Source organism: Quercus robur, chromosome 12 (genome assembly GCF_932294415.1).
Source record: "Quercus robur chromosome 12, dhQueRobu3.1, whole genome shotgun sequence".
Classification (NCBI taxonomy): Eukaryota; Viridiplantae; Streptophyta; class Magnoliopsida; order Fagales; family Fagaceae; genus Quercus; species Quercus robur.
In genome coordinates, this window is record NC_065545.1 from 39,933,542 (window position 1) to 39,956,189 (window position 22,648).

At 35.8% G+C, this 22,648-nt stretch overlaps 1 protein-coding gene across 1 annotated transcript; it reads left to right on the forward strand.

Annotated features, from left to right (window-relative positions):
* The first annotated feature begins 10,087 nt into the window (after positions 1–10,087).
* LOC126709894 (DEAD-box ATP-dependent RNA helicase 28-like) lies at positions 10,088–21,479 on the forward strand. The gene is made up of 19 exons (XM_050410260.1): positions 10,088–11,075; positions 11,163–11,342; positions 11,441–11,509; positions 11,642–11,748; positions 13,001–13,079; positions 13,624–13,797; positions 13,955–14,103; positions 14,311–14,406; positions 14,974–15,076; positions 15,391–15,453; positions 16,761–16,822; positions 16,944–17,040; positions 17,678–17,796; positions 17,873–17,915; positions 18,173–18,274; positions 19,099–19,197; positions 19,388–19,471; positions 20,146–20,417; positions 21,123–21,479. Exons 1-19 carry the CDS (start codon positions 10,791–10,793, stop codon positions 21,136–21,138), a joined length of 2,199 nt encoding a protein of 732 aa, XP_050266217.1. The 5' UTR covers positions 10,088–10,790; the 3' UTR covers positions 21,139–21,479.
* Positions 21,480–22,648: the final 1,169 nt, after the last annotated feature.

Sequence of the window (22,648 nt, forward strand, 5' to 3'; positions counted from 1 at the left end):
ATATATATATATATAAATATATATATATATATATATGTGTGTGTGTGTATATACATATGTATATATGTATCCCTAAGGTCCCCACCTATCAGATCTATAGGTCCTCATGGTCCTTGAAGAAGGCCTTCAAGACAGTCTTAACAAGGAGTACGAGACGTGTTACTTGTTGACACCATCCACCTTGTTAGCGCACAAGAAAGATGGACACAACTATCTCCACATAGGTTTAGTCTAGGTTAGAGTTAAACCTTTGATCAGAAAAGGATTGAATTATTCAGTCCTAATGGCCCTTCGAGATACTCGTCACATAAGGTTTGATGACAGCCTCCTAGGAACCATTGAAACCAGTCTCAGTTGTGGACCAATCCATTTCGACTGATTTTTCCAACTTCACAGTTAGCCTTCATGACCCGCATATCATGAAAGCCCTTACCCTAAACATCAAGACACATGGAACTTTCATGGTGCAGGGAACCTAGCAGATAGCCTTGATTTATAGGATAAACTACAAGTGCATCAGGACTAACATGAATGTCCAAGCACTCAACAAGAGAAAGATGGGAGAAACCACTCTCATCTAGATAATAGACCCCAAATCCAAGATCCAAGTACCTAGAACCTTGAAATGGTTTGAGGTTAACTTCCCCACAGATTGGACTCTATAGAACGAGAATTATCCTCTCCAGATCCAAGCCCCAAACCAAAATCTAGACTTAGACTTTGTCTAGCAGCTAGCAGATGGTACTGTTAGGCTCAGTTTTGACTAGTCTAGGTTAAGGACACCAGTTTATGATGAGCGTAGGTTTAGATCCCCAATAGATCTTCACCAACCTATCAGGTCGTCCCCTATTCTTCTCAGAGATAAGTTTGCATCCCAGTGCAGCTCATCCAAACCCCTGGCACCCTTCCCTAGGTCTAGGAGAGATCTCGGTGTAGATCTTCAAGGTGTTAAGACCTAGTCCCAGGTTAGCACTCCATGCTACACAGCCAAGCAAGACTTAGTTGTCGATCAAGATGACGATAACAGTCAAAAGCTACCATCCCCATCAGGAACTAATATGGAAGATCCATACCAGCTTGAACCCCCAGAATACCAGCTCATGGTTATCAAGAAAGAATTCACTTTTGATCTAGTAGCCTTAGACAAAGAATTTGACTTAGAAAAGAACCGAGTCAAAAGAGAAGCCTATAAAGCCAACCACACCTGAGAGCAAAAGGTTGAGGTGCTTAAAAAATGAAAAGAATTCATGAAAGAGATATCCAGCAATGTCCTTTTCTTTGAATACTTTGAGAACCATTTTGAATGGCACAAAAAGTCTTGTGTCATCACCAAAACCAATTGGATGAAGGAAGAAACCAAGGAAGTAGTGAGGTCCAGCCACCCACCCTTGGATAAGATAACCTTCAAGTATAAGAATGCAGATGTAGTTGCTTCACCCTTCTAGGTTCCTAACAATGAGGAGACCACAGTCAAGAGGGTCATAGCACAAAACAACTACACTAACCAGTGCCTACATGTCATAGGTAAGTAGCTTGATAGGATAGAAGAACGGGTAAAGAACAAGGTTATCTTTCAGATAGGAAACTCTGGCAAACCTGTCCCTTCCCTTCAAAAGCCTTTAGTCAAGCTTCCTACCACTAGGCAAAGCAGTCTTAGATCTAAGGATAAAACAGCCTTAGAGATTGTCACCCAGAAGCTTGAGGAACTCTTGAAGAAGGAACCAGTCACCCCTTCACCCAGTATAGCTCCCAAGCTTAATGTTTTAAACATCCACACAGTTTCTAGTAACTCTAGTAGAACCTCCTCAGACAATGAAAAGGAGATAAAGAAACTAGAAAACCAGTTTCGAGGTTTAGAGGTGAAAAGGCTTCACCATCTAGCCCAAACAAGCATCTCCAAGAATTGGTATCCCAGACCAACACCCCCTGACCTCTAGTACGAGGAAAGGAATGTTAGTAACCAATTCTCAGTATCTTCTGGTAAACTCTATGTGTGGAACATAGATGGTTTAGCAGAGTAGGAAATCCTTAACAAGATTTAGCATATGACCATGGTAGCCAATAACTACCTAAATGAAAGATGTCTCCACACAGAGGTCATAGAGCTTATCACTTTAGGATTTACAGGAAAACTTTTGCAATGGTGGAACAACTGCTTAACAGAAGCATCTAAAGAAGACATCAAGCATGCAATCCAAAAAGATGAGGAAGGAACCCCCATCTTTGACGAAAGCATAGGAAGAGGTATCCCTGACAGAGTCAATACCTTGATATATACGATCATGAAACACTTCGTAGGAAAACCCAGCAACATCACATCTAGGATTCACGACCAGTTGAGTAACCTTAGATGTAAAACCCTTGGCGAATACAGGTGGTATGAAGATGTTTTTACCACTAGAGTCATGCATAGAAGCGATTGTAACTCTCCATTTTGGAAGGAAAATTTTATCAATGGCTTACCCAAATTATTTGGCGAAACGGTCAAAGAAACCCTTTGTAGCCCCTTAGGTGTTATAGATGATGATAACCTAACCTATGGAGACATCTCTAACACCATTCGAAGTGAAGGAATGAAGATGTGCAGAGATTTGAAGATCCAAAGCCAGCCCAGTAGGAGTAAAGCTAGGTACAAAGTAGGAAACTTCTGTACACAGTATGGCTTACCCTCTGTTGCCCCCAAGAGAAAGTCCAAATACAGAGGCAAAGAATCCTCTGAGAAGTTCCACAGGAAAAGGACTGCATCCAAGTATTATAGAAAACAGAAGCTAAAGAACATTGATGATTTCTATAAGAAATGAAAGAAATCCACACCAAAGGCATTAAGAAAATGCTTTAATTGTGGAAAGAGAGGTCACTTTAGAAAAGAGTGTAAAGCTAAGGCCAAATCTCTTATCAACACCCTTGTCAGTGACCAACCAGGAAAAGAAGAGATCTTTAGACTCCTAGAACTTGACCACTCGAAAAGTGAGTCTCCTAGTAGTTCTAGTGACAACGAGATCCACCAGTTAAACCAGTCATCCTCCTTTAGAGCCCCTTCTAGCTCCTCTAGTGACCAGGATAAACCCATATCATGTAAAGATGGTTGTTGTAGGAACAAAACCATCAATGTACTCAGTAAGCAAGAAGAGCTTCTTCTAGATCTCATTGAAGAGATAGAAGACCTCGTTGTCAAAGCTCAGAAACTTAATGCCTTTCATGGAACCTTAGTTAGGGAAACCAATAAACCCGAAACTAAGATCCAGGAACCAAAAGTAGACCTAGAAAATATCTACAATAGGTTTACCAAGAACATGAAGGAAGTTACAGTTAACGACCTTCAAAGAGAAATCAAGGAAACCAAGTCTGAGGTTAGAACCTTTAAGCAAGAGTTAACCATCATTAGGGTTGATCAAAATTTCCTTGATCAAAGGTTGAAACAGATTGAACACACTTCTCATCAAGGCAATGAGGAAGGTCCCTCATTTCACAGCCCTTCTGATGATGAAGATGAAACAGTTAACCTTATAGCTGATATGGTCCAAGAACAATCCAGTGAGAAGTTCTTAGACACCATCAGTAGGATTAACTTCCAGAAATGGCATTCCAAGGTCAGGATTGTCATCAGCAAAGATTTTGAATTTGAGGTCATAGCCTTAATAGATTCAGGTGCTGATCTCAACTGCATTAAAAAGGGAATCATTCCCTCTAAGTACTTCAGAAAGACTAGGGAAAGATTAATCTCCACAAATGGCGGTAAAATGCAGATTGAATTCAAGATCCCCAAAACCCATGTTTGCCAAGACAATGTTTGCTTCAAAATGACATTCGTTCTTGTCAAGAATATGACATATATGGTCATCTTAGGAAACCCTTTCATGTGTTTGTTGTATCCTTTTATTATGGATAGTGAAGGAATCACTACCCATCCCTTTGGCCAGCTAGTCAAGTTTAAGTTTCTTAGGAGTTCGGAACCTAGAGATATCAGTAGCCTCCAGGAAGTCTCCGTCTCCAAGACCCTTAACCTTATTTATGCTAAAGCCCTCCCATTAACTCTTTCACATGGTACCAATCAAGCCAAGAACCTTGATCAATTTGTACCTACCATTTCATTCACAATTGATGATTCTTTTGGCCCCAATCAGTCCCAAAAATCATCTCAATACCCCACTCCATACATTCATCATAAAAGTATTTGCTTCATGCCATCTCATGTTTCTAACAATTGCATTTTTTAAAATGAGAAAATTCATTATGCCTGTTTAAACATTTCTGAGCAGGAAAATGAGCAAATAACTTATAATACTAGTACCACTAGTAAGTGGAAAATGACTTCTTCGGTAGAGAAGATGAACAAGGGGAAAGCATTTACATAGGGCTATCCTCAAGACAAAAGACTACCAGCGAGACAGTCTTTTGTAATGCATGAAGGCGTATCTTCTGGGGTAAAACCTAGTGGATCAACATCCCTTCAGGAATTTGTTCCAGCAGTTGTGACATATTCTAGTGGTGACATGGCTATTGCTTTACAGGAAGTGTTATCTAGGACCCTATGTTTCAACAGAGGAGCATACACAGACCTACCTCCATCCATTAAAGTTATCCTAGATAACCTCCAATCAGCCTTCACCCTAAAACACCGTGGCCTTTTCCAAAAAAACCCTCAAAGCACTGGAAATTCACCTAGTAAACCTTGAGGTAGGAAATGAAGCCATCACTAGTCAACTCTTTGGCAAGGAGGATACCCATTCCAAGGGTATAAGGACTATTATGGGCACAGACTATGCTAGGTTAAGTTTTAAGACTCAGAACTAGCTAAGAAGTGCTCTTGCCAACTTGCCTACCGAAATACAAATTAGTATTTTAGGAAGCAAGGTAATGTTTGAATCCCCTGACCAATGGTTCGAACATTTCAAGATATCGGTCACCACTACCTTCCTGGTCTTCGGTGAAGAATCAGATAGTATAGATGATATCTTTATGCAAGCCAGGTGGGAAGAATACTTTGGGAGTAGTCTCAGAGTATATGAAATGAAACAGCCATTTCTCGGACTTCTGATCAATTATGAAGACGGGTCAGATGAGGCAGAAAGAGATCCTAGCTGTCTTTCTCGAATGTTTGAATATAGTTTTATCAGGCTTATCAAGCTAACAAGCCATAAACAGATTAGCCAGTTCCCGGAAATCATCCAACATGTTGTTTCAAAAATCAACAGTCCTTTTGTTTCAATCAGGTGCTGGAGCACAATCCCACAGTGGGAAAGAGACAATTGGATGACAGTTCAGCCTTCTAGGCACCTAGTACTCATTAATGGGTACTCTCATCAAGGACCTTGGTATGAAGGAAATTCCTACTTATACTACAGAGATCCGTATGCTCTTGCAGATTGCTGGAGGAATTACTTCAACAATGAAATTCTTGATACTTCCCAAGACCTATGGACGAACTACCATTTCATAGGGAATACAGGAAGAATTTCAGTGTTCACCACCAGACCCTACACCTCTTCCATCCCTAACCTCCAAAGGATTGGTAACAGTAACCCCAGGAGGTTCATAAAAAGGAACCTAGAATATGAAGCATTAATATATTGTGGTTTCTGCAACCAGTATGTCATTTATCATGAGCATGAATGTAACGATAATCCACCATGGGATCCCTATGATGGTTATTCTTCTGATGCTTATGATACGGACTAGCATTCGCCCAGCCATAAGGATCGTAAGCCCTAAGAATGATTTGGGCATCATTCGCCAGTTTAGGACTTCCTTCCTCCAGACAAATCTTTTAGAGCTAGAAGAAAGGTTTCTCCTGCCTCTTCAGAAGATTAAGTTATAGAACTAGTCACTGAGGAGAATAGTTCCCCAGACAGGTTACTATTCATCTACAGCACCAGTCACTGTTTGATGAACATACCTGCACCAGCAACCTAATAAGGCCAAAAGACAGAACACTATTCGTGAACAGAAAGGATTAGTATTCATGAACAGTACCAGGCACTACTTTTCAGAAGCACTATTTGCTTTCGGTGGAAAAGGTTTTCACCTCTGGTAAAAGCAATTAACCTTCCGGAATATCAGCAGTTAAGACAAAGGATCCAAAGCTCTCCTTCAGCCTATAAAAGGAAGCTCAAGTTCCATTCTTAGGCAGGTCCAATTTAGGCAAACTACCTCAGAGGTCCAATTTAGCAGAATACCTCCCTTCTTTTTACAACCCTTAGTCTTGTAATCAGATGGAAATCCCAGTAAACACTTTTAACAACCCCAGTTGGTTTTACATTTGTAACCAGGTGGCCTCAGTCGGCCTTTTATCTTTGTATTTTCGCATAACCCTGGTCGGTCTCCCCCTCTGTTTGTAACTTACCCCCTTTTATACACATATATACATATATATATATATATATATATATATATATGTATACATGTGTATATATATATATGTATATATACACATATATTATATATATATATATACACATGTATACATGTGTATATATGTATATAGATGTATGTATTTATATATATGTATATCTATGTATACTATATATATATAGGGTGTATTTTGCAATTTAGCCAAAAATGTATTTAAAAGTTTCGGAATGAAAAGCAAAATCATGCAAACTTTAGAGATGAAAATAATATTTTAACTTTCTTTATTGTTCCTGTAGGGACACGATTATTCACGACCCAAGAATGACATTGGGCTCGTATGTAAAGGGCTCGAACAATATAATTTGTAGAGTGTGGGCTTGAAAGATTGGACCTTGGTCACTGGACAGCGGTCTAGTCGTGATTTTTATGGAAGCTTATATGAGGGTGGACTTGGCTTGACTAGCTAAGCCTTCCGTCGGTGCGGCTTGTAGGGTTTAAGTCCTCGGACCACGTCCGAGGAGCGTAGTATCCTTCCCCTTCTCCCTTTTGTAGGATTTCTCTTTCCTGGGGATCCCCCTCCCCCTTGGCTCTCTTTCCCTTTTATACTAGTGTTTACTTCCCTTTCAGTGTCCACGTGTAAGTTTCACTTTCCGGGGTATAGACCTGTCCTATCAATCCATACATAGAGTGGTTAGGGGTGGTTGGAAAAGTTAAATAGCATGGTCTGGAGTATGGGCCTGTCAGATGCAGGGTTCTATACTATGGTGTTGGCAGCTTTCTCCCTTGTCCTGCCCCTGTACTGAGTTTGTCCTTTTCTTCAGGCGTTTTGTGAGGTGCCAAGCATAAGATCGTCCTCGGCCATATATTTGGGCCTTTTCCGGATTTTTACTTCGCGTCCTCGGAAATTATTCTCCTTGGCTTGGATCTTGGGCCCTATTATAAAGTGGGCCAGGACCACAAATTCTCGGGCCCCACAGTTCCTATTTTTCTTTTTCCTTAATAATACTATCCACCAATAAATTTTTATTTTTTACTTAGTGGCGAATTTTTTTTCTTGAAATAGGTAAGCAACAATATTGCGAATACATCAAATTTCACAACTTGCTAACTTTGTGTGATAGTGAAAAGTTGTGATTCCATGAAATTAGTAGTGGCCTAAAAGTGTCAACCACACATAACCACGTAAATCAATAAGTTGTGAAATTAAGTGTGAAAATAGGTGTATTCATTAATTCATTAATAAGTAAATAGTGGAGGAGTTAGGGTTTAAACCATGAGAAGGCATTTGGTATTAAATGGTACCATATTAGCGATATCATAATTCAATAAATGAGAGACATTTCTACAAAAAATAACCACCTCATAAACAAATGAAAGACTTGTGTTAGTGAATATTTATTTTTACATACACGTCTCTTATTTATTGAATTTTGATATGGATAATATGATATTATTTGATACAAAATACTTTTCGTTAAACCATAAAGTTATGGCATCACAATAGATTATAATTTCACTAGATTATTACTTAAAGCCCTTTTTTATAATATTATAATACTTAGGCTTTATTTCTTTTTATGCAAAATGCTTTTTGTTTTGTTGAAATTTTTTTTAAGGGAATTGTTTGTTTTATAATTTAGTTGTCTTCCTAAAACTGTTGCGAGAACATTTTTTGAAATTTGGCTCAAACAAAAATTCACAAATTTTCTTATAATTTTATATAAAAAATATTTAATAACAACTTTAATTCACCATTTTAAAATATTACGGTAACTTTCAATAAACAACCATGAGGTTTGGGCTAATGCCAACTAGGTCTAAGACTTTTCAAAAGTGACCAACTTTGTCCCTCAACACAATTTGGTCCTTAAACACCGTTAGTTTCATTATCTATTCTCAGTCTCTCTTATGTCTCTTCTCTCTCAAACTCTCTCTTCTCCACTGAATGTTCATGCTAAGATCTTTGAGTTTTATTTGTTGTGATTACACTGATATGAATATGTATTTTAAGCACACATCACACTACATGGCAACACCATGTCATAAAACACAAACACACACACACACATAGCCACATGAAATCCAAATCCCCCAAAAATCCTAGACTACAAAGCATACTCACAAATTCATAATCATACATAGATCAACAAGTTCACCATATTAGACCTATTTTGAGACAAATCTCAAATCATAAAATACCAATAGAGCTGTAAATGACCATACCCAAACCCCACCTTTCAAACCTAAATAAAAAATCACCAAATTCTTATCACCATAAGAAAACTCAATCCCTAAATCAACCAAGACACAAACCAACAAAGAATCAAACCAAAAGATAAATAAATATATAAAAAAGACAAAAAATAGAACAAAAAAAGAAGAGAGAATGACGCTGATGTGATTCCTATCCTATGGTGGTGGTGGAGTTCGTGGGTCTCAGCCAAATGTTCCCTTAACGTTTGGCACACAAACCTAAACACAAAAGAAAATTCAAACCCAAACAGAAACACAAATGTAAACTTTCTCTTCCATGGCTATGGAGCACCAAAAACTAACGCTAGTGGCACTCAATCAAAGTTGTCAACAAGCAACAACAACATCAGTGGTGAAGCGAAGCTTGAAAATCCCTAGCCAACTGTCTCCATGGCTACTAATTTGAAAAGAGAGTGCAAGATTGTAGTGGCAAAACATGAGTTTCGGCCATGGCTAAAGCTTGAGAGAAGGAGTCTTCAGCTACCATGGGTGAGAGAGAGCATGAGAGAGAGGGAGAATCAGAAAGGTTTGAGAGAGAGAAGAGAATGGTTTGAAAGAATCATAGAGGTATGAGAGAGTAGAAAGGTTGAGAATAAGTAATGGTGACTTACGATTTTAAGGACTAAATTGTGTTGAGGGACCAAATTGTTCACTTTTGAAAAGTTTTGGACTTGATTAACATTAGCCTAAATCTTAGAGTAGTTTACTGAAATTTACCCAAAATATTAATATAATGCAACTAAAACCAACCTTAAAAATAATTTATATGAAAATTATATTTATATGCACAATCACTTTATCCAAATAAGAGTGCAACAACTAAAAAAAGTAATAAAAGTTATAAGCTAAATAATAATATCCATTACCACCAACCCATTAGTTTTATATAGGAGCCAATCCACGAATTTATCTAATTACATATTCACATAAGTAATTAGAAATACTGAAATGTCAGACACTTGAAAGTTGCTTTTGTGTGATTTTTAAAAGTTTAGTAACGTTTCCCCCAAAGTTTTGAGGTATATCGTGGTCACTTGGAATATTTTTGTCATTTTGTTAGTTTTATGGTTTATTCAATCATATTTGAGGTTTTGAAGGTATTTTGGAGATTTCAAGATTATTATAATTATTTTTGTAAGTTTGGAGTATTTTTTGATGGTTTCAATTTAATTCTCATTTATTCCCCCCTAGAACCAATGAGTTTTTGATATAATGTCTATGAACCAAAGTGGGTAGATAAAAGTTAAATATCACTGTTTATTAAGGGTGGCAAAATAAACTCAAACCCATTTACCCACCTAAACTCATCAATTTTAATTAAACTCAAACCCATCCAATTATTAATTGGATTAAATGGACATCATCCCAATTAGATCAAGTGATTATTAGGTTTTAACTAAACACACCCTCTCCCATTAAACTTAATATATCCAAAAACAATATACCCAAATTTAATTCAACCTTCCCCATAATTTATAAAAAAAAAAAAAAAACCCAGCCCGTTTCAGTGTTTCTTTTCAAACCTAGCCATCATCTTCTTCTCTCTACTCAAACCCTAGCCTCTCTCTTTCCCTCACTCTCTGTGCTTCTCTTTGAGCACGAAATCCACAACGTCGTTTTCAGCTTCCGGTCACGGAAAGTCGCCGGTGGAGATTCGGACGTGGCAGGTAGCGAGCAAGTGCTTCCTCTAGAGCTAGATGAAGACAACGACGGTTTCATAGTAGCCGAGAATCTGAGCTTCGGGTTTCCTTCTGCCGATCAGAGAAGACACAGTAGCTTCGTTAGAGAAGAGAGGGAGTGGGTAACGGTGCCAAGAAAAAGCGTCGACGTTCCGTCAGTAACGGCGCCGCCGCGAAGGCCGGTTTCGACGGTGGCTCCGCTTTTTCTTGTATGGCTTTCATGATTTTTTAGGGCTTTTCTGTATTTTTTTAATTTTTAGTAGATTTTAACTGTTTGCTAGGTGAGAAAGTGTGGGAAAGTATAAGAAATTTGTTTAATATTTTGGTCATTTTTTAAGATTTTAGATTATTTAGGTCATTTTCATTGTAATTGGGTGGGTTGAGATTTACTCATAATAAGGTGATAACTATAAACTTAGCTGCCTTTAATCCCAAACTCTAAACTCTCGCCCTCATCAATAAAAAAAACGTTCGTTGTCTCGTTTCTACACTCTCCAGCCATCTCCTATGGCTCCAGTTTTTGTTTTCGAAACTTCTAGCGACGAAGAACACGATAATTTTCAACCAGAAGAAGAAGAAGAAGAAGAAGACGAAGATAAAGAAGAACAGCTATTGAATAAGAAGACAGAATCTCCATGGGACTTTGCTCCCTACTACGAATCAGTAGCTGAGGAACATGCCCGTAAAAGTACAACCTCCATCGATTTCAAAATCACCAAAGCACTCCAAAATCGCACTATTCCTATCATTCCCAACTACGATGACTCTGAATCCGATTCCAACAAACAAGAAGTTAGTACCAATTTTCTCTCTCTTTTAATCCCTAAATTTGATAAATCTGTTATATCAACTTGACTTTCTCTGTGCTTGTGCATTTAGGAAGAGGATAGGATTGAAGATGAGGATAAAGAGACTGGTGATGCCGTCGACGTTAAATCGTTCTATGTGCCTTCTGACAGAGCTTCGTTCAGTGCCATTTCATTCATTGAGCTGAATTTATCGCGTCCTTTGCTTCGTGCTTGCGAGGCTTTGGGGTATAGTAAGCCTACACCAATTCAGGTTTCTTTTTAATCAGTTATTCCATTTCTTATTTCTTCATATGCGTTTGTATGTATGCTATTTAGGTTTGCTGAATTTTACGGTTTTGATGATTGTAGTCGGCGGTTATACCGTTAGCAATGAATGGGAGTGATATATGTGGGAGTGCTGTTACTGGTTCCGGGAAGGTAAATTTTTCTTTCAATGCCATGATTTGCATAGGATGAAATTTTAATACAAATACAAACTCGTCGAGTGAAATTTGATGTTAGTATATAGTTCAATTGAAGTTATGGTTTAACAATTGTTCCATTATGCAGACGGCTGCCTTTGCGTTGCCTACTTTGGAGAGATTACTGTTTCGTCCAAAACGTGTGCTAGCGATAAGGGTTCTTATTCTTACCCCAACCAGAGAGTTGGCAGTTCAGTAAGTGTTATTTTGTCCTATTTGTTATTCATTTTTCATATAGCAAGCTATTTTATAAGAGAACTTGTAGTCTTGTTGTTTCCATTTTGGTCATGCTTTTAAGTATGAATAATCCATTATATAGATGTTCCAATTTTATGCTTTGCTTTTTAAGTATGCATAATAGCAGAAGGTTTTGAAAGTGAAGTTTGTTGAGTATAGTGTTGTGTGTACTTGGTTGTCATGCTAGGAAATCTTGATAATATATATATATATATATATATATATTTTTTTTTTCTCGTTTCTAGTGACTTGTTTCTTGTAGTTATGTGCATAAATGGTGTATGAAGTTCAGTTTGGCTGTGGCAGCTTTAGATTGTGTCTCCAAATCATCCATTTGGTTACTATTGGGACCAAATTTTTTATTTTTTATTTCTAAAAATGAGAGGCAATTTTTAATTTTAAATTCTTTTATGCTAATGATGTAATATTAATTAATAAACCTGAAACAGTGGTTTACATTAGACTGTGAACTGGTGATTTGTAAGCTAAAGGGTTAGTGGGTTTAGAATTAGGATGAATTATATCATGTCAAGTTTAATTTTAATAATTGTAATAGTAGATGCCAGAGAGCTCTAGTTCAAATGGCCCTTTCTTCTCTTGTAAGAGTAAGGTGGATGATGAGGTTCCAAGTTCAAGACCTAGCTAATGTTTGTGCAAGTTAAAAAAAAAAAAAATTGTAATAGTAGGCATGAGGAATAACAGAAATGGACGTTTAGAGATACCCAATGGTAGCATTTTTCTATGTTTTTGTATGCATGTTCATGTTGTGTTTTTTACCTTTGAAGTTTTGGATGCGCTAAATCCTTGCTTAAAATCAACTTGTACTTGCATTTTTGTGAAGAGATTTATCTACTTATGCAGTGTATTAAATTATTCCTGGTAATTTCTTTTGTTTGAGAAGTAATGGTCAATGTTTGTGGTTCATATTTTTTTGCCTCAAATTTATTTTTATGATTATGAAACAACGTTTGAATTATGAATTCTGAGACACCACTTTACATCTCAAGTCCAAGTTAGATAACATTTTCCATTACAAGGCCCATGGGTCAGTCTCATACAAGCCTGAGGGAAAATTTTCTCTGGAAAATATTATCTTATCTGGTTTGTCAAAGAGACTGAAAAAAAGGAGAAGAAAATTGACCTTTTTGCTTACCTGGTTTGGTTCTGATCTTTAATTTATAATCAATCAAATTTTGATGTCATCGTGCAGGGTTCACAGTATGATAGAGAAACTTGCTCAATTTACTGACATCAGATGTTGCCTGGTTGTTGGTGGGCTTTCGACAAAGGTTTGATCATGAATCTCATTAATGTTTTGATTTATGAACACCTGGTATGAGGTGTCCCTGCACCCACAGTGCTTTCAGTAAATCCCTTTTTTCTTTTTGTCTTTTGTTATTTTGTTCAACTCATTTGAAATTAAATCTATTCAACAAATGAAAAATTAGTCTAAGGTTATTTATATGTAGATTTCAATAAATTGAAATTCAGGCCTTTTTGAAATTAATAAAGAAGAATATGGGTTTTAAGATTATTGTTTTGTTTTTGAACTTCACGAAATAGTGGTATGCTACAAATAACTTCCAGGGCTAAAAAGATTATCTCTGTTTACTGTTCCAGTTATACTTAAAATTAGTCAACTTAGCTAGTTTGCATCTTTACCTAAAAGGAAAATCTCAATCTTAAACATAAATACAAGGTTGTGGTTAAAATCCCAATGTGTGTCACCATTTAGAACAATTTATTAACTGATAATAAAAAGGGGGGATGTATTGTACTTGATAGCTTATCTGTTTCCACCGGGAATATTGAAGTGATGTCTTTCTATATTAGGTGCAAGAGGCAGCCTTGAGATCAATGCCTGATATTGTTGTGGCCACTCCAGGACGCATGATAGATCATTTACGCAATTCTGTGTCTGTGGATTTGGAAGATCTTGCGGTACTAATCCTTGATGAGGCTGATCGCCTTCTGGAGCTTGGATTTAGTGCTGAAATTCGTGAGCTGGTATCTTTTTGTCCTTTTTAACTCAAAAGGTTCAAATATAGAATAAACTTTTTTTTTTACTTATCAAAAAAAAAAAAAAAAAAGAATAAACTGTTTTATTTTTTTTTGTATGTTCTGATTTGTTTAACATAAGTTCTCATTTATAATTCATTAACAGGTCCGTCTATGTCCGAAAAGAAGGCAGACCATGCTATTTTCAGCTACAATGACCGAGGAAGTTGATGAGCTTATCAAGCTTTCTCTGACCAAACCCTCGCGCCTCTCAGCGGACCCATCCAAAACACTGCCACAAACTTTGACTCAGGAGTAATTCTTTAATAAATTCTTGCTCCACTTAAGATGAATCTAATTATATGTTTATTTATGCTTATATACTTTTTTAGTTAAGATGAATCTCAAGCAGAGGCCTATGTTGAACAGAAGATATTGTATTAATCATCATCTATAGTTTTTATGGCAGCCTTATCCTACATTTCCTTCTAATTCATAAAGGACTATGACTTTGTCATGTAGGGTGGTTAGGATACGCCGGATGCGTGAAGTAAATCAGGAAGCAGTTCTTCTTGCATTGTGCTCAAAGACTTTTACTTCCAAAGTTATCATCTTCAGGTTCTTACTACTGCTATGTGCAGTTAACATTCATTTTCTTGTATGAATGGTGACTTTGTTTGTTGTTTATAATATATCTTAGTAGGCAATCTTGATGTTGGCATAAATGCATATAAAGCAGCATCCTGATATTTACTAAAATATTGTTGTGAAAATGAAAATATTTTTATTGTGGGGGAGATGTTGATATTATGCAGAAATGTGACCCTATTTTAAAATATGGGAGGGTGAAAAATAGAAAAAGAAAAAGAAGGATCCTGTTCTAAATTTGTGGTCTACCAAAACTTAACATCATTTGGATTTTCTAGGGATTTCACATTTTGAGTAAAACCTTTTTCCATGTGACAGTCTGGTGGGTGGGATGTCATGAATCCTTTTTCCTAATTACAGTCAATTAAAAGTCTTGTATTGAGTACATACAATCTATCATACCAGTGCTCCTAAGCTTCAAAAAAAGAAAAAAAGAAAGTACCAGAGGCTTATCAATTACATCAACGTGAAATGTTAAGTGTTTTGGATCAATTGATTTTTCTTGAGTTGTTAATGAATTTCTATTGGTATTTGCAGCGGAACAAAACAGGCTGCACATAGGTTTAAGATTCTATTTGGATTAGCTGGCCTTAAAGCTACTGAGCTTCATGGAAATCTTACCCAAATCCAGCGCCTTGATGTGGGTAGCCTCTATAAATTGCCATTTTGTTTTTATCCAAATTAATTACATTACTCTTTAGTGAAGATAACCATCCTATTTTCTTATGGTGCTAAAATCTTACCCAAATCCAGCGCCTTGATGTGGGTAGCTTCTATAAATTGCCATTTTGTTTTTATCCAAATTAATTACATTACTCTTTAGTGAAGATAACCATCCTATTTTCTTATGGTACTAAAATTTTGAAGTCCGTTGGAGAATGCTTTTCCTTGCTTGCTTTTATGAGCTTTTGATCTTTTCGGTTTTGTGAATTTTACTTATTGTTGTTTGTGTAGGCTTTGGAACTTTTCAGAAAGCAGCAAGTCGACTTTTTGATTGCAACTGATGTAGCTGCTCGTGTGAGAACAAATTCTCAAACTTATTTATCTTCTTCTCTCTAAGCACTCTCATGCTACCATGATTTTTTACTTAAATCATGCCTCTATATTCAACTGTAGTAACCTATCTCCCCTCCCTCATCTGCTCAGCCTTTTTTTGGGGTTTTTTGGGGGGGGGGGGGGGGGGTGGGGTTGGGGGGAGTGTGTTGAGTTAAGGAAAAAGTTGAGCTACAACTCGGTTTGGAGGAGATTCCTCCAACTGCTAAGTGGCAGCATTATAAAGTGAAACATTTCCTGGTCATGTGAGATGCACATGACCAGTTTAACAGTTAAGTTTAACATTAAAAGTTCCCACCCATTAACTCAAATCTCTCTCTCTCTCTCCAAACTCCAGTACCCAAGACCCTTCTCTCTCTCCTCCATAACCTCCACCACCCTATGCTCTCTTTGCTGGTCACCCCTGCTTGGAATGTTGAATAAAAGGGATGAGTACTTGGGGCTATCCATGGATAGTGATGAAGATGATGAAGCTGGGTTTTGATCTGGTAGCCTAAGTGGGGATAATTGTCTAGAGAAATCTTCAGGAAACCAGCTTCTCAATTCCTATTCGATATTAATCTACAAAATATGATAAACTTGTGTGAAGAAAAGAAGTGCCCCTTTAATTCAAGAAAAAAACGTTATGGAAAATGTGATAATAATGGGGTTTCTTACCTCAGCAGGTGCTTTGACAAGCCCATCTCAATCTCTCCACTCTTGCATCCCATTAAAATTCCAGTCTGAAAGCAATAATCTCAATTCCATTGAAACTTTCATTGAGTTTCTAATGCCTTACCCTCTGAGATCATTTGGTAACAACTGAGTGCATTTGGGGCGACTTGCTTGGATACGTGCACTAGCTCTCAAATAATTTAAGCTTTTAAAGGATGCAATTGATCTCTTCAACGTGCCTTGCCAGCCTAAATTGGCTCTCACCAGGTATAAACTACCTGGTGACTAAGGTAAAAACTGATGGGGTTGATGTGATGATGGCAGGTTTTGGGGGAGGAACTGACATAGAGAGAAATTTGAATTAACCGCGTGTTTGTCAATTTGACTGTTAAACTGGTGCCACTTTATAATGTTGCCACCTTTACTCCAAACTGGGTTGTAGCTAAACATTGTTCTTAAGTTAATGGATGAATTTCTAAGTCCTTTACATTTCTTCTTTTCTTTTCCTCTGCTCATGCGTTTTTTAGGCATAAATAGAAGATTCCAGAGGTACAAAAAAGCTGGATAATATTGAACTGTTTCGTTATTTGACTATATTTTCTGATCGTCTTTTGTAGGGACTTGATATCATAGGTGTTCAAACAGTTATAAATTATGAATGTCCTCGGGAATATAAAAGGTAGGTTAAACTTTCTTGATGTTGCCAGATGGTGATATGCACGTGATGGCATGAGGCTCACTTTCTGCATACTGATGAAATCATTTTTTTTTTTTGGGGGGGGTGGGGGTCCTTTGTGCAGCTATATTCATCGTGTTGGTCGTACAGCAAGAGCTGGTAGGGAAGGATATGCTGTTACATTTGTTACAGATAATGACCGATCTCTTTTGAAAGACATTGTAAGCATCATTTTCTTCCTCATATCATATTAGGGTTCTTATAATCTTTTGAAATTTGTTTCATTCGTTCTTTAGATTTAAGTAGGACAATACTTTAGTATTTACAATACTAACAATGAGGTGGACTCATAATTATCTGGTAAATTTATTAGAAAATTCTCTTTCATTTTTTATTGTTCTTTTTCTCTTCATCATTCTTTTGATATTATCTTCAATTCATATTAATCAACATTTCTACTTCATACGAAATCTTACCACAAACGTTGTCTTGTTTTGTTTTTAATTTTATAAATAATTTTCTTTATTATAAATCTTGCTCCTTGATAATACTCCAGCTTCAAATTTCTCAATTTTATAAATTGACCTTGCTTTTAATCTTATTTTGGCTCAACTATTTGATAATCTACAAACTTTGTATGTAAAACTCCAATCTGAAAATCCACATTAGAAGTTTTGCGCTTCATAGTTTCTTTTATATCAATTACAAAATTATTCTAAAACAGATGTCCCTTTTTGAGAATTACATTGATGCTTCTCCCATACAACAACAATTGAGGAAAAAAGAAGGCAATAAGAAATTGATGCTTCTGACAAATCCTCAATAAGATTTACCTTAGTGATGATTTCAATTTGATAGGCTAAAAAAGCTGGTTCCAAGCTGAGAAGTCGAACTGTTGCAGAGCAATCAATAACCAAGTGGTCTGAGATAATTGAGCAAATGGAAGATCAAGTGGCTGAGATTCTTGAAGAAGAGAGGTCTTAGTATATTCATTATAAAAATTTTCATCTTATTGTTCATTGCATTGCAATAATTGACTTCAATTACACACAGGGAAGAGAGAACCCTAAGAAAAGCTGAAATGGAAGTATCAAGGGTATGTGATTTTACATATGTGATGCTTTTGTTTGATGTCATGAGTATACAGTTCAGTTGTACTACTTTTAATGACATTTTCTATTATTTTGACGAAGTCATTGTTTGGAAAGTCTGTATTGTCATTTCCAAAGCAGCGATCATATGTATATATATATATATATATATACTTTACATGCTTGACTAATCATTAATTATTCTTAAGATGATTTCTGTTCAAGCTTAACATTAATTGGTGAACTTCTATGGTGCATGCAGGCAGAAAATTTGATTGCATATAGGGAGGAAATATATTCACGGCCCAAGAAAACCTGGTTTGTTACCGAAAAGGAGAAAAGGCTTGTTGCGAAGGCATCGAAGGTTATTTCAAATTTGCATACATACATATATATTCTATTATTCTTAGCTTCTCAATTTTCCCCAAAAGGAAATTGTTTATCTGTACTTATACATAAGTTGGTGCATAAATGGGCGGACATCTTTTTATATTATTGACAATGGCTTTCACATTGCCAATTTGGAACCATCTTGGTCATTCTCAATTTCCTCTGATATTTCGTGCATGGGATTTTACGCATATTAATTCCATTGTTTCATTCATTGTCTCTTCCTTTTTGTTGTAATTCTTTAGGCTTCTTTGTGTCTGTTGTCATGATGTAGTATTTTTTTTTTTAATAAAATTATTCTTATAAAAAAACTTGATTACTGCTATATGATTAAAAAAAAATTTGGGACCCCAGAAAAGCTTCTCTCAAATACAAATGATGAAGTTATTTTTCCAACCTGCTTATACAAAGAGCTTTTTGTTGAATTACCCACTTAATATTCATAGTGCCATTCAGTCTTTGCTTGTTAGACAGAGTATTACCTCTTTTCTTTAATGAATTTATATAATCCTTTATTTTAAAGGACCTCCAATGTGAGAGGTTCTTTCCATGTCAAAGAGTATGCGGAAGCTGAGCTAGTTTCTTTATCTCTTAAGTATCCCATTTTTCTAGTTTCTCTCTCTCTACTACCTGCCTCCCTCCTTCCCTCTCTATTTATCTTTTCCTTTCCCAATGTACCATCTTATCTCCAGTGGAATCCTCTCTTCTAAATGACTTTGTTCTTTTCTTAATCTGAACACTTTATCTTGGATTGGAGTTTTAACTGATTAAAACCTGACTCTGTGATCTTATTGACAGGCACCTGTGGAAAAAGAAACGAATTCTGGAAAAGCGGTAATCAGTGCACAAGAAGCTGAAGACCTCAAAATGAAAGAAAAAAGGAAGCGAAAGCATGAGGTGCTTATTATCTTGAATTTGAGATTATTTGTTAATTTAATAATTTTAGATGAAAACTTTTCATCTAAAATTAATTTATCCTTTTACCTCTCTCTTTTACCTATCAAAAAAAAAAAAAAAAAAAAATAGATGAAAACTTTTAGTTGATATACAACATGACTAATGTTCTTAACTGGTATATGTTGAGTAGAAAAATTTGCCCCGGAAGAAGCGTCGAAAATTGGAAGCAGCTAGAGAAATTCTGGAGGATGAAAATCAAATGAAAAAATTAGAAGTATGTTCTCCTTTACTTTTTGTGTTAATTTTTTTCCATCTATATTGAACTATTCTCATAATCTTAGCTTATAGCAGCGTTTAGTGACATGGAGTATCTGTATTAACTAATAAGAATCTGAATATTTCTGGGACAATTGGATGGCTCAATCTATTTGTAATCTTAATAATCTAAGAATGTTTTGTCAAGGCAATTGGTTATAGTAACCTGAACAACAAAGAAGATTGTGCTAGATTGATTTTGATTGCTATTATTGTTCAAATTTTGGTTTCATCCTTGCTACCTGCAGAGTTTATTAGGCATGACATTAAATTGAAGATATGATTGTATTATTCTTAAATGTCATATATGAACATCATCTATATGCTACTTTGGCAGACTTTGCTGTCTTTTTTCTTCTACATATCTTCTGCTTGTTGATCTTTATGAAGTCAACATCTGAGCTCATGATGGTCTAAGGGAATTCCCATCTCTGTGTGCACACTATTGCCTCCATTGCTCTTTCAATTGATGGATTTGTGCCCCGCAACTTTTTCCTTTTCTTTCTCTCTCTCTCTCTCTCTCTCTCTCTCTCTCTCTCTTTTTAATATATATTTTTTAACTTTTTAAGTTGAGGTGTTTTTGTCAAGTTTGTTATAAGGTGGCACACACTGTTTAATAAGTAAGAACTGCAGGGTAATGATAAAAACAAGAATGAAAAGACTGGATTGTCCCTTGTTGAACTGGGTTACCGACGGGCAAAAGCAGTGAAGGCTGTGAAGAAGGCACTAGATACAGGCAAGATTGTGAAGAACACCAAGAAATCTGAACGTCCTAACCAAAGACAACAATCAAGGACAAGAGAGATGCAGGAGCTATTTCAAAGTGACATGAGTGAGAAAAAGCAGAAAAGAAATTCTGTTCCAGGCAAGAAAAAGTCCAAACATTCATTTAAGAGCAAGTCAAGGTATAAATTAGCTTACAATCCCATTGCACAGTACTTCCGCGGTTGATTTTGATCTTATGTATGTATGTATATATGTGTGTGTTTGTGGCCTATGTATTTCATGTATGTATGTATGATTTGCAAATATTTTATGCTAAGAACAATGATATGGGAGGCTCAAGGAGAAAATTATTTTAATTTAGTTTTATTTTATTTTGCAAGTCAATTTGTACTTCTATTGGTCAATTATATTTTTATTTTAGGTCCAGTAGTTTATTAGGTTATTACTTATTAGTCTTTTAATTTCTAGAAGCAAGGTTATTTTTTTATAAGGTAATTAGGGTTTTCTACACTAGTTAGAATTATGGTTTAATACTCTTATATAAGAAAAGTATTGAGCTCCTATCAAAGGGGGATTATTTTGATGAATAAATTTTCTATTGAAATTATCTGTGGTCTGGTGCCGGCTCTAGTCAACCCTAGGTCTCCTAATGATTTTATTATGCTTGATGCTAACCTTAAGCAGGCCTAGGTGTTGACATCTAGATTCTCAATCTTTTATTTTCCTGTTGTATTGTTCTAGTTTGCCCTGTATCAAATTTGGTATCAAAGCATGATAAAGGGTTGCAAGTTTTCTCTCTCATTTTGACTTTGCACTGCAAATGCTCAATGTGAGCCCATTCTTGGAAGAAAATACTTACTTTTGTTCCAACTATTTTTTCCCAGGTATAAGCGCAAGTAGAACTATGAAGTGAAGCTGGTGGCTAAGTTTTCCTTCGGCATCTAACTTTATGTGAGAGAACAAGCTGTCAACGGGAATTGTGCATTTGGTGGACAGTGATATATTTATCTTTGTAACCCATTTTATAGAAGAGGTAGCAGATTCAAAAGTAGTTTGTGTCAAATATCATTTGCATTTTTGGGGTTGGGGATAGGAAAGGGGTCCTGCTGCTTTAGGAAGACATTGTTACTGTAGCAACTAGCTGATCCAGTTGGCTCCCCTTCATTTTTGTGATAAATTATTTCGATGTAGTGTTGTTGTTCCATTAGTTAAGCATTAAAGAAAGAAGGTTGCGTTCCAAACTTCCAAGAGTTTATTAATTTCATCCATATAAGAAACTCGTGTTTTATTTTCGAATTTCGAGTTTTGATCTGCACAAGCGTTAATTACTGTTTATACTTGTCCAGTTAGAGAACTAATTGGGCATCTCTGCCCATGCTAAAATGTAAAAAAAAGGGGCTCTGTTTATACTTGTCCAGTTACAAATCTGGTTGGGCATCTCTGTTCATGCCTAAAGGGGTAAAGGGGAAAAAAGGGCTTTGTCCTGATCCAATGGTCCACATGTTGGGTTTTAAATGAATTGAGTTGTTCACGGCAGCCTGAGTTTGGTTTGTATTTGGTCTATTTAACAAATAAGCTGAGCTAAAGTTCTCAAGAGCCTTATTACTCAAATTGGTTTCCAATCGAGACAATCTAGGGTTCTAATCCCCACAATCCCAACTACTCAAATTGGTTTCCAACCAAGACAATCTAGGGTTCTAATCCCCACAATCCCAACTATTGATATATCCAAAAAAATAAAAGGCTCAATGTTAAGTTTAGGATGACTACTAAAAAGCCAATTAAGTTTAAACATAATAATGTATTTATGAGAAGCTCATAATCCATGAGTGTGAGACCCAATTAATTAATTTATAATATTATATATTTATATGTATAAATGTTAAAAATATATTTATAGACTTGAAATTGAATTATATAAATTTAAAATGTAAGTTATTAAGATATCAAATTATAAATTGATTGTAATTTATTGATATCATAAATAGTCTATTTTATGGTAAGATTACAGATAATTTTTAACCATACAAGTGGTGAATCTAATTTTTGTAAGCTAATAGACAAAAATCATTCCATCTAATTAACTTTAGTAATATAATTTCAATTCTAATATAAGTTAATAGATTTATGAAGGGGTAAAAAAAACTTTTATCGTTATGTTTACCATATATGAGAAAAAAGAAAAGAAAAGTTAATCAAGTAACTTGTAAATAAGTTCGAGTTTTTTCGACCAAAAAAAAATTAAAACATGTAATATAATTTAGCAATGAGCTCAAAGTTGGTTCATTCAAAAAAATAATTTTAATGAACAATACTAAATTTTTAAGAGTAATGTTACAGACACAAACTATTTTACAACATTTTTACAAACTGTTGATATGGTTTTAGTATTTTCCAAATAGTTATTGCA